The sequence below is a fragment of the Natrix helvetica genome, assembly GCF_964273705.1.
Source record: "Natrix helvetica genome assembly, chromosome: 6".
NCBI lineage: Eukaryota > Metazoa > Chordata > Lepidosauria > Squamata > Natricidae > Natrix > Natrix helvetica.
In genome coordinates this window covers 2,875,026-2,887,376 of record NC_138553.1, presented here as the reverse complement: position 1 = coordinate 2,887,376, position 12,351 = coordinate 2,875,026, and the positions used below count along the sequence as shown (strand labels likewise).

General features: G+C 47.7%; 1 protein-coding gene across 1 annotated transcript; it reads left to right on the top strand.

Annotated features, from left to right (window-relative positions):
- The first annotated feature begins 257 nt into the window (after nt 1–257).
- On the top strand, nt 258–6,547 carry LOC309394705 (DNA excision repair protein ERCC-6-like). Its single transcript, XM_081958207.1, has 3 exons — nt 258–413; nt 1,661–1,772; nt 3,287–6,547. The coding sequence occupies exons 2-3, from the start codon at nt 1,714–1,716 to the stop codon at nt 5,370–5,372; spliced, it is 2,145 nt and encodes a 714-aa protein (XP_081814333.1). The 5' UTR covers nt 258–413; nt 1,661–1,713; the 3' UTR covers nt 5,373–6,547.
- Nucleotides 6,548–12,351: the final 5,804 nt, after the last annotated feature.

The window sequence follows — 12,351 nt, the reverse complement described above, 5'->3', positions numbered from 1 at the left end:
GAGGAAAGAAAAAGAAAGAAAGAAAGAAAGAAAGAAAGAAGGAAGGAAGGAAGGAAGGAAGGAAGGAAGGAAGGAAGGAAGGAAGGAAGGAAGGAAGGAAGGAAGGATAAAGAATCTGGGCAGCCAATTAACAAAGGTAAAGACTAGGACTCCATCCGTAATCTATATGCAAAGGTGCAATGCTTGGTCCTTCTATCCCTTTACTTTCAGTAGTAGGACCACCAATGACGTCATTGATAGGTTAATTGGCTGATTGAATAAATATTCCCACTTCCTGCTCCTCTTCCTGATCCGATTGAGAGAAAGGAGCCTTCATTTAGGCAAAAGACGGAGAAAGTTTCCTTTTTGGGGTGAGCCCTGCGTCTCAAAATCTAGAAAGCTACTGGATGCAGTTTTTATCAATATACTTTTAGGTAGTATTTATATACTAAACTGACCCTGTTTTAATTTGTAGAATTATCTCCTGATTCCAAGCCTTATATTTGCTTTTATCTACGTATTTGCTAGAAAAAACTATGTCTATTTAATTAAAGTTACAGTGACTTTCCTTGTGCCCCGCTTAATGTCATTTCAGCAGCCAGTTAACGTGGCACAGAAAACTAGATCAGTTACAACCTGGCTCAACTTACTAAACAAACTAGGTTTGTTAACCATGGTTAGTTTCCCTGGGTGGGGTGCTTAGCATCTCACACAAGCCAACTCTGACTGGCTGGGCTATGATTGAACGCAGTGGCCAAGCTCTAAAAATGGCTTGATTCACTAACCAGGATAATGTGGGTTGGGAAGGGAGTCCTCAAATTATAACCTCTAATGGAATCAGGGTTTCTGTTGGTAAGCAAGGATTGTTTGTTAAGTGAGCCATGCCGGATTTTACAGGTAGTCCTCGATTTACGACCATTCATTTAGTTACCAAAGTTACAACAGCGCTTAAAAAAAGGAACTTATGACCGGTTTCCCCATGGTCATGTGATCAAAATTCAGACTCTTGGCAACTGACTCATAGTTATGACGATCGCTACATGATCGTCTTTTGCGACCTTCTGATAAGCAAAGTCAATGGGGAAGCCGGATTAACTTAACAACCAGGTCGCTCGCTTGACAACTGCCGTGATTCACTTAACAACGGTGACAAGAAAAGTCGTAAAACGAGGCAGGTCACAAATGTATCAGCAGCATACATTTTGGGCTCAATTGTGGTCGTACGTTGAGGGCATTGCCTTTTTTTGGGGGGGGGCACGGTTGTTAAGAGAATTGCTGTCCTTAATCATCATGCGGTCATTAAGTGAACCCAATTGTCCCCATTGAATTGGCTGGTCAGAAGTTTACAAATGGGGATCATGTGATCCCAGCACGTTGCAGCCAATTTAAATCCAGCCAACGTGCCAAGCACCCCAATTTTGGTCACGGGGGTCATGGGAAGGCTCCAACGGTCATAAGTGCGAGGACCACTTGTAAATCAGCGCTGTTCCCCCCCCCCCCCGTGCTGTTATCAGTTCAAATGGTCACTAAATGAATGATTGTAAGTCGAGGACTATCTCTATTCCACTTCTGGACTACACCCCAAATTCCCTCCCACCCCAAATGTTTAAAACTCAAAAAAAAGCACAACCCCATCCTTTCTGCAGCCTTCCATCTACAAACATCTTCTGTTTGATTGCAGGTTTTTGTTTTGTCCTCCCGGTAGGCTTGGAATCGTGGTTTGCGGACGGCATCATGGCAACCGTGATGGTGACAAAAGCCAGGAGCAGCAGGCGGGGGAAGGAGAGTCAAAGGTAAGAGCCAAGGTTCTAGTTCTCAGTGAGGATGAAAGCCTGCGTCTCGGGCGATGGCATTTCAGACACTGTTGAGAAGATGGTGCAGTTGTGTAACTATTCCCTCCCCTCACCACACCTTTCAGGTGTAAAACACAGGAAGTCCCCAATTTTACAGCAAGATGCTGTAAAAATTTTTTTAAAAAATATTGTTTATTGGTTCTTGTGGGGCTGATCCCCCTCCCCCTGCAAAATCCTGGCCCACATCTCCCCACTCCCTGTCTTCCTGCCTTTCTGGTTCTTCTTTGAAGATGTTTCGCTTCTCATCCCAGAAGCTTCTTCGGCTCTGACTGGATGATGGAGGAAGGAAGGATTGATGCTGCTTGCAGACAGCTGGTCCTTTGCATCCTTTCAGAGGGTCGTTGAGGCCACTTGGAGGTTTCTCTGTGTCCTCAGGGTCACACCTGAGTAGTGCAAATGGGTGTGGAGGAAAAGGACTGTGCAATTCCAGGAAGGCTCCAAACCTATTTTCACCATTCAGCTGACCCTGAGGACACAGAGAAACCTCCAAGCGGCCTCAACGACCCTCTAAAAGGATGCAAATGACCAGCCGCCTGCAAAGAGTATAAACCCTTCCATACCCCTCCATCCAGTCAGAGCTGAGGAAGCTTCTCGGATGAGAAGTGAAACGTCTTCAAAAGAAGAACCAGAAAGTCCAGTTGCCTCTTTTAAAAAAGCACCTTTGGGACAACCGTGACCTGGGTGGATTTCTGAGAATCTCCATAGACTTCCTGCCTTTCAATTGTCATAATCCAAGAATGAGCACGGTTGCAAACCATCCCAGCAGATTACAGTTAGGTTCTCGACCTACGACCACAATTCAGTCCAACACTTCTCTTAACTAAAACATTTCTCTAACTAAAACTCACTTAACAACTGTCTCGCTTAGCAAGACAGAAATGGCCGGCCCAATTGTGGCTGTAAGTGGAGGACTACTGTAAAGAATCTGCCTTAAAGTCTGAATTGGCCCAAACAATACCAAAAGCCAAACCAGAATTGAAACAAGCCAAGTTTAGTGCGTGGCGCACTTCCCCGAATTCTTTACCCAAATTGGCCAAAGATGTTGCGCGAAGCAACATTGGATTTCAGGCGCGGTGGATGCTTCAGCGCTGGAAGGCTTTTAAGGGGAGATTGGACAGCTACCTGTCTGAGTGCAATGAGAATATATCTGCTGAACAAAACTCCGCATTGGCAACGGGAAAGGCATCTGGCCATTAAACACCCTGCTAGCTCCATTTAGTTACCCAAACTCTACCCCACAAGGGATTATGGGGGTCATTAAAAATATGATGATTGGACAGCTACCTGTCCGAAATAGAATAGGGTGTCCTGCTTCAGCTGGGGGTTGGACTAGAAGACCTCCGAGGCCCCTTCCAGCTCTATTCCCATTAAGGATTTAGAGGCGAAAAATTTCCTGTACATTTTTTTGCCATTGTTGCTTTTCTCAGCGGTTCAAAGCAAGTTGTGTTTTGCAGAAATGGATCCCAAGCGGCTCAGAAGACCCTGAATGAGCCCACGAAGAAACCCACCACCAGTCGCGAGAAGACGCAGCCGGAGAGCGAACCCGGCAAAGATCCAGAAGGTTGTCTAGAAGAAGTGGAGGAGAAGTTGGTCACCCTGGCCTTGGATCAAGAGGCGGACGACAGCGTGAACGTGGCCGAGAGCGGGCTGCGTCTCTACCGCGAGATGCACGACCGCCTCTTCGAACACCAGAAGGAGGGCGTCGCCTTCTTGTACCGCCTCTACCGGGAAGGCCGCAAGGGGGGCATTTTGGCCGACGACATGGGCTTGGGGAAAACCATCCAGATCATTGCTTTTCTCTCGGGCATGTTTGATGCCCAGCTGGTCCGTTCTGTCTTGTTGGTTATGCCGGTCACGCTCGTGAATAACTGGAAGCAGGAGTTTGCCAAGTGGGCGCCGGGCATCCGGGTGAAGGTTTTCCACGGGACGAGCAAGAAAGAACGCAGCCAACATTTGCACCGGATCCAAACCGCCAAGGGGGTCCTCTTGACCTCCTACCAGATGACCCTGGCCAACTGGCAACAGCTGTCCAGCTGTGACCAGCAAGCTTTCATCTGGGACTACCTGATTTTAGACGAAGCTCATAAAATTAAGAGCCCCTCGGCGAAAACCACGAAAGCCGTCTGCGCCATCCCGGCCAGGAACCGCGTCCTTCTCACGGGGACCCCCGTACAAAACAACCTGCAGGAATTGTGGTCCCTGTTTGATTTTGCCTGTCAGGGCAACCTCCTTGGCACAGCCAAAACGTTCAAGATGGAGTACGAGAACCCAATCACCCGGGCGAGGGAGAAGGACGCCACCTTGGGGGAGAAAGCTCTGGGCCTGAAGATCGCGGAGAGCTTGATGTCCCTCATCCAGCCTCATTTCTTGAGGAGAAGTAAGGATGAAATCCAGAAGCTGAGGTCGGACCAATTGACGGGCTCACCTAACACGCTAGAAATCCCTTCTCTACCAAGAAAAAATGACTTCATCGTCTGGGTCTACTTATCGCCCGTACAGGAAGATATTTACAGGAACTTCCTTTCCTTGGATCACATTAAAGAACTTTTGATGACCACCCGTTCTCCGTTGGCGGAGTTGACCATCCTGAAGAAACTCTGCGATCACCCCCGGCTGCTGTCTTCTCAAGCTTGTCTTCAGCTTGGTTTGGAAACCTCAAGTCAAGAGGACGGAGAAGAAGGCCAGGTGGGGCTGAAGCAGGAGATCCAAAACGTATCTGAGAAGGTTCTGATTCAAGAATCTGGAAAGTTGACGTTCCTCATCGCCTTGTTGGAGAAGCTTCGGGAAGAAGGCCACCAAACGCTGGTGTTCTCCTTGTCGAGGAGAATGTTGGACATCATAGACTGCATCCTGACTCAACGGCGCATCAAGCTCATGCGCATTGATGGCACCGTGACGTGTTTGTTGGAGCGCGAGAAGAGAGTGAAGGACTTCCAGGAGGACAGAAGCTACTCGGTCTTTCTCCTGACCACTCAAGTCGGCGGCGTGGGCCTCACTTTGACGGCGGCCACCCGAGTGGTGATCTTTGATCCGAGTTGGAATCCGGCCACGGACATGCAAGCCGTAGACCGCGTTTATAGGATTGGGCAAAAGGAGAACGTGGTCATCTACCGGCTGATCACGTGTGGGACAGTTGAGGAGAAAATCTACCGGCGTCAGGTCTTCAAGGACTCGCTCATAAGGCAAAGCACGGGAGACAAGAAGAACCCGTATCGCTATTTTACCAAGCAGGAATTGAGGGAGCTCTTTGTCCTGACCGACACGACAAGGTCGTTGACTCAACTTCAACTGGAGTCCTTGCATGGAACCCAAAGGAACACAGATGCCACCTTAGAAGAGCACATTGCCTACCTTTACTCCTTGGAGATGTTTGGCATCTCGGATCACGATCTGATGTATACGTCTGAAACGAGTCAGGAGGAAGCCGACGATGATGAGGGCCACCAGTACATTCAGAACCGTGTCCACAAGGCTCAGGAGATGGTCCAGTTAGAATCTCGACTCAAGGGCCCTAAGAAAAGGACAACAAACTTCCCATGATTCTTCCTTAAAATCAGTCTGGAGTTAAAGCCAGTTTTCGTGAATCTTCAAGAAAATGAATCTGGAATTAAAGCCATTTCCATGCTCTTCTCTTAGACCATTCCTATAATTTTTCTTCTCCTGAACTTGATTGTCCAACTGAACCTAAAACATTCTCCATTTTCAGGAACCAACCTCTTTCTCCATCAACTGATATTCTTCTGTGCCAATATTGGGTTGGTCAGCTTCCAGAAGGAAGCAACTGAAGATGTATTGTCCACTTGTCCACCGATGTTCTTCCCTACCAATCTTGGCTTGGTCACCTTCTAGAAAGAAGCAACTGAAGATGTATTGTCCACTTGACCATGATGTTCTTCTTTGCCAATCTTGAGTTGGTCAACTTCCAGAAGGAAGCAACTGAAGATATATTGTCCACTCATCCATTGACTTTGTTTTCTACTAATCCTAGGTTGCTCAGCTTCCAGAAGGAAACAACTGAAGATGAATTCCATTCCATCACGACTTGGAAGCTGCTAGTTTTCTACTGATGTTATGGAGGCCCATCATAGTGGCGTCAGCTCAACATGAGTGAAGTCTACGGTTGTTGACCCAAAGCTATAAACTTGCTCAAACACCAAACACATTTCAAGGAAGAGGCAGAAACTGGCTAAAAATGCTCATATTCCCTCTGCCTCTATTTCAAGTGTAATAAAACCTTGCAAGAGCTGTTTTCCCTCTGAGTAACGGAGATTGTAAAATTTGAAAACCGCCTTGAGGAAGAAAATTAGATGCAAAGCAAACCGGATGTGCTACATTAAAAATTATGTTTGTATCAAAGTTGCATGTTTTCCAATGCTAATAAAATGTATTTTCCTATTTAAAAAGCCACTCTTCGCTTTACTACCCCTAGTAAATGCTGGGAGTTGTAATTTTGTCTACCCAGTTGGAGAGCAGGCCTGCTTGACTTGAGATCTGTTCTAGATTCCTTTCAATGGTTTTAAATGTGGGTCAAATGAATCTTGTTTTGAGTCTTGCTAAGTAAAACCTCCATGGAGAGAAGCAGACTATCTGAGTACCACGGTGGAATCAAACAGAGAAGGCAAGCTTCCCCTTTGCTCTGCCCACATTTATATGAGTATGTATGTTTAACTTCTATACATGTTTACCTGACTAAAGATATCTTTAATTGAGCAATATTTCACCAATTTTTGTGGTTCTTTGCAAAAACAGCCAAAAATTTGGTACAGGTAGTCCTTGATTTACAACCACAATGGAGACTACCTGGATTTTTTTAGATGGTTGCAAAAGAGGACCGCGTGACGCTGAAATCGTCATAAGTACATGCCAGTTGCCAAACCTCTGAATTTTGATCGCACGACCACAGGGAGAGTTACTGGAATGTCCACAAAGTGTGAAAAACGGCCATAAGTCACCTTTTTCAGTGCCGTCGGAACTCTGAACGGTCACTAAACGAACGGCCATAAGTCGAAGACTACCTGTAAATAGCTCAGCCAGGAGCCGGTCCTAGGAGGGTGTGTAGTTAGTTCATTACACAAGGGAGGAGGGAACAGGGTGGGAAATTTCCACATTCCAGGCAATTTCTCTTTAACCAGGTTATTTCCTGTGTTCGGTTAGATGTCGGCTCTGTTTTTATCCCGGCTTTGCCAAACTTGGGGGTCGCCCGGTGGGTCGCCCTGCCCTCTCCATCTTTGACTTCCTACTTGGCCTTTACTCCCTGTTGAAAATGCTTTTATTATTATTTCTGGCCCCCACGCCTGCCCTTTGCAATGTTTTCATCCCTTTAATTAGAATTTCCTGGCTTGCTCTCGGGCCATTGTCTCTCTGCTCGGGGCCAAGAAAAGCAAAATAGAAGTCCAGCAAGTACAGCTCTTATCACAGGCGGCCAGCCGGAGCGCAGACCCTCCTGCCAAGCACGGTGGGGGGGGGTTGCAAGGGCGGGGGGGGGGGGGAATTGAGGAAGGGGGTCTCGTGGCGCCCCTCAAACGGGTTGGCCATCCTGAGTGTTTAAAAGTGTTTTAAAGCATGCTCTGGGACGGGGGTGGCTGGCTGGCTGCCGGCATTACGGCCGGGTCTGCGCGCAAAAAATTAGGCGCACGTTTGCACCTGAAAAGGTATGCGCATGCACACAATGTTAGAATAGGTTTTTTTTTACATTTTTGCAATGAAGATTGTTCTGTGCATGCGCAAACCGAAAATCAAAATGGCGGTGCTGAGGATAGAACCGGTTTTGGGGGTGGCAGGCCGAGTTACTACTGACTTGGCCGAACCGGGAGGAACCCACCTCTCCTCCGGGGTCCTGGAGTTTTAAGACCCTTATTTTTCATGCTTTCGGGGTCTAATCTGACTATTTCCTGTGTCTCAACTGCATATATTACTACAGGGGTGTCCAAACTTGGGAACTTTAAGACTTGTGGACTTCAACTCCCAGAATTCCCCAGCCAGCATAGCATAGCTGGCTGGGGAATTCTGGGAGTTGAAGTCCACAAGTCTTAAAGTTCCCAAGTTTGGACACCCCTGTATTACTAGCATAGACACTCAAGGACTGGTTTGGCCTAATAGTGGTTAAAGCAGCAGGGTAGAAACTGGGAGTAGTGAGTTCGAGTTCTGCCTTAGCCATGAAAACTTGCTGGGTAACTTTGAGCCAATCACCAAGGGACAGTGAGATTAATAGTCCCGCCTTATGAATGAAAACCAATTGGGTGACTTTGGGCCAATCACCAGGAGATGGGGAGTTCTAGTCCCGCCTTAGGCATGAAAGCCAGCTGGGTGAGTTTGGGCCAATCACCAGAAAAGGAAAGGGGAGGGAAAGAAGAAAGGAAAGTTGAAAAAGGAAAGGAAAGGAAAGGGGAGGGAGAGAAGAGAGGAAAGAAGGAAGGAAGGAGAAGGAGGGAAAGAAGAGAGGGAGGGAGAGAAGGAAAGAGAACAATGGATAGTGGGAGGGAAGAGGGGGCAGAAGGAAAGAGAGAGGGAGAAAACGGGAAGGATTGAAGAAAGGAAGAAAGGAAGAAAGGAGAAAGATGGAGGGAGGGAGGGAGGGAAAGTGGGAAGGAAGGATCTAGTCCTCTGAATCAAAGTCAACAGAACATCCTCAGTCAATGACGGCGATGCACTTCCTGGGAGACCCCAGGCCCTTCCCTTCCCTTCCCTAACGGGCAACAAACTGGCACCTCCGTCCGAATTCCTTGCCGGCTGAGTCACAAAGAGCCAAGCTGCCCGGAGCTTCCTGGCACACCTGGCCCAACCTTGGTGATTCAAGAGCCGAGCAGGGCCCCACCTGTTTGCCCAGTGGGGCTGAGCCCACGGGCCAGCTCTTTTGCCAAGGCCGCTGTGGGTACCCTCGGGCCATTTAGCAAACAGGGTCGACCCCGTTTCTTGCAGGGAGCAATTCGGGAAGGCTGTGGTTGACTCCAAGGGGAATTCTGGGTAATTTGTCTGCCAGGAGCATCCTTGGGCCTCTGCAACGGTTGCAAAAGGAATTATCCCATCCCATTTTGGGGTCTAATCGTGGTTTAGGAGCCTGTCAGGGACACGGCAAGCAGGAAGTGAATTTCTCAGCCTTTGCGGCTTTGAGATGGGTGGACTTCCACTCCCAGAATTCCCCAGCATGGGACTCTTAAACTATTCTGGCTAGGGAATTCTGGGAATTGAAACCGTTCCTCCCCCCATCTCAAAGCATGCTGGTTGAGGAATTCTGGGACTTGATATCCCCCCTTCTTAAAGCATGTCAGCTGAGGAATTCTGGGAGTTGAAGTCCCCCTTTCTTAAAGCATCTTCCTTCAAACCTGAACTTTAAAACTGAATTTTAAAAAAAGGAAAGGCCAGCTGCATTCCCTTTCTACGCCAAGCTCCCCACAAAGGGGAAGCCATGATGTCATTGCATTGCATTTGTGCGGCACATCGCAGCTTCTCCCCCACTTCTCCCCCCCAAAAAAGTGGTCAGAAATAACACATTTCTCGAGAAAACGAAACAACCGCAGCCGTCCAAAGCTGACAATGCTTGGACAGGTTCCTCCTTCCGGACCCAAATCTTTGCTTCTCCTTTGGGCTTCCTGTTTCTCCTCAAACGGGGGAAGTCCTCACCTAATAACAGCTCGTTTAGCGGCCGTTCAAATCAACGCCGGGCCTGAAAAAAGTGGCTCGTGACCCTTTTTCACATTTAGCGGCCATCCACTGCAACGGCGCTGAAAAAAAGGGCCTTATGACCAATTTTTTCTCACAGTTGCAGCGTCCCCGTGGGTCACGCAATCCGAATTCAAACGATTGGGGAGTGACTCCCGTTTACGAAGGTCCCCATTTTGTGACCGTTGGACAAGCCGAGTCAACAGAGCAAACCAAATTCATTGAACAAACCCTCGTGCGAATTGAACCCCTCCAGCAATTCCCTTTAACAGTGACGGCAAGAAAGGTCACCAAGAGAACTGTCTCGGTTAGCAACGGAACGTTTGGGCTCAGTTGTGGTCGTAAGTCGAGGACTGCCTGTTTTTGCAAAACTGGCTTGGGTTTTGGGGGGGGTTGGCCTTGGGGGTTGTTTTTCCCCACGGACATAAGTGTTGTTTACGACGTAAAGCACCTGCGGTGACAGCTGGGCAGCTCCCCTTCCACCGTCACTCATCCACACACACCCCTTCCCTGTCTCTGGCCGGCCCCAATTGTTGTGGTCGCCAAATTACATCTCTCAGGATGCAGGAGAGACCAAGATAGGTTGCAGTATTGCAACCACAATCCCACTTCGTTTTCTGCTCCACCCAAAGAATGCCCAGATGCTGGTTTGTTGATTGCAAGGGTCCGGAGGGAGATCAGAATCCTATCCTGGTGATCGGGCATCCTTTGGGAGGGTGGGTGCCATCTTCCCATCACTGAGCGATGTTCCTCTTTTGCTTCTATGTAGCCATGTTTCTCCAGCCAGGCAGCTTTGAGTTGGGTGCACTCCAATACCCAGAATCCCCCAGGCAGCAAGCTTTAAGATGGGTGGATTCCAACTCCCAGAATCCCCCAGGCAGCAAGCTTTAAGATGGGTGGACTTCAATTCCCAGAATTCCCTAGGCAGCATGCTTTAAGATGGGTGGACTCCAACTCCCAGAATTCCCCAGCCAGTATAGTTTAACAGTCACATGCTGGGGCATTCTGGGAGTTGAAGTCCACCTATCTCTAAGCTGCAAAGGCTGAGAAATTCACTTCCTGCTTGCCCTCTCCTGCTGGTTGGGGGTTGGACTAGATGACCTACAAAGTCCCTCCCAACTCTTTTAATCTGTTTTTAAAAAAAGAACCTTAAATCTTTAAGCCCTCGGTTTCCGCGCTGTTTTGAACCGCAAGCTCTCTAAAACCGTCTTCCAACCACCTTGTTGTGCCTAGTGGCGCATAATGGGCTAACCCACAAAGATGCCACAGAACTGTTTCTTATCTAACCACCCAAGTCGTCTGGATGCAGACATTCCACTAAAAACATCCAGGATGGAGTTGTGCAACCTCACAGCCTTTGCACGGACACGTTCGCTCTTGTTTGCAACCCCCACGGATCCTTGGCCAAGCTCAGCCGTGGGTGACCAGCCGGAAACTGGGAGGATGACTCCCCTTTGACTTCACAATGAAGCAATTTGTGGAGGGTTGTGTGGTTTTTCCTCCAAAACATGACACACTTTTAAAGACGGCTGGGTCTTCGGGTTTCCCTGGGGTGGGTCTTGGCAATTCTGCCGCACCTTTGATCATGGAACAATAAAAATGTGATTCATACGAGATTCTACTTTCCGGTGTCTTTGCTAATCTTTCTCTCTCTATTTATATATATTTACTATTAGGTTGGATAACCGTGCTTCGCTACGGAATTGTGTGATCGGGCTTGATAAATTGACAGTTAAGATTGAACGTTAATGTGTAGTTACAATTGGCCTCTCCTCTCCCCTTCTCTCCCTCAGGCTGGCCCCACAGAAGCCTCTCCTCTCCCCTTCTCTCCCTCAGGCTGGTCCCACAGAAGCCGCTCCTCTCCTATTCCCCTTCTCTCCTTCAGGCTGGCCCCACAGAAGCTGCTCCTCGCCTATTCCCCTTCTCTCCCTCAGGCTTGCCCCACAGAAGCTACTCCTCGCCTATTCCCCTTCTCTCCCTCAGGCTTGCCCCACAGAAGCCTCTCCTATGTTATCCCCTTCTCTCCCTTTCAGGTGGGAAGGGGAAGTAGAATGTCAAAACTCCCAACCCGTAGGCCGGATGAGCCAAGTGCTGGCCACGCCCACACCCAAGTGGCAGTTGGAACAGAATTCTTTTCAGGTGGGAAGGGAGAGTAGAACGCCTAACTCCTTAGCATCAGAGCGTGTGAATTACTGTATAGGAAATACTAATGATCTGATGGTCATTTCGAAAACTCCTTTCTTACAGAGCACCTAGAAGCCTAGAGGAACATACGTGCCAAATTTCAAATTTGTAGGTTTTACGATTCTGGAGATTTCGTGATGAAGGGTAAGTGGTATTTCACTTTCACATACATGCATACATACATACATACATACATACATACATACATACATACACACATACACACATACATACATATCTCAAGAGAAAAGATTGCATCTGGTGTACTCGATGTGACAAATCAACAGAATGTGGTTTTTTTTAAAGAAGAAAAGCAGAAGGAAAAGGTATTTTTAAAATCTTTTTGAAATAAAAATAGGTTTCAGGGTTTCCAGACGTTCTGCAATAATGAGATCACCTTTCCATAGTATTTCTTTGGAAACGAGACACACAGATATGAGGCAGAAGTTAAGCCAGCTCTGTCCTTTGCTGGGAACTATATATAGTTCTTCGGCTTTTCTTCTTTAAAAAAACCCACACTGTTGATTTGTCACATCGAGTACACCAGACGCAATGTTTTCCCTTGAGATATGTATGTATGTATGTATGTATATGAAAGCCAAATACCACTTACGCTTCATCACGAAATCTCCAGAACCGCAAAATATAGCATATAGTAGCCACTACTCTATAAATT

What these genes read in the sequence shown, in the direction of transcription:
- LOC309394705 (XM_081958207.1), top strand. Translation starts at nt 1,714, where the DNA reads ATGGCAACCGTGATGGTGACAAAAGCCAGGAGCAGCAGGCGGGGGAAG. An exon ending in CGGGGGAAGGAGAGTCAAAG is followed by an intron (nt 1,773 to 3,286) that starts GTAAGAGCCAAG and finishes TGTGTTTTGCAG; the next exon opens with AAATGGATCCCAAGCGGCTC.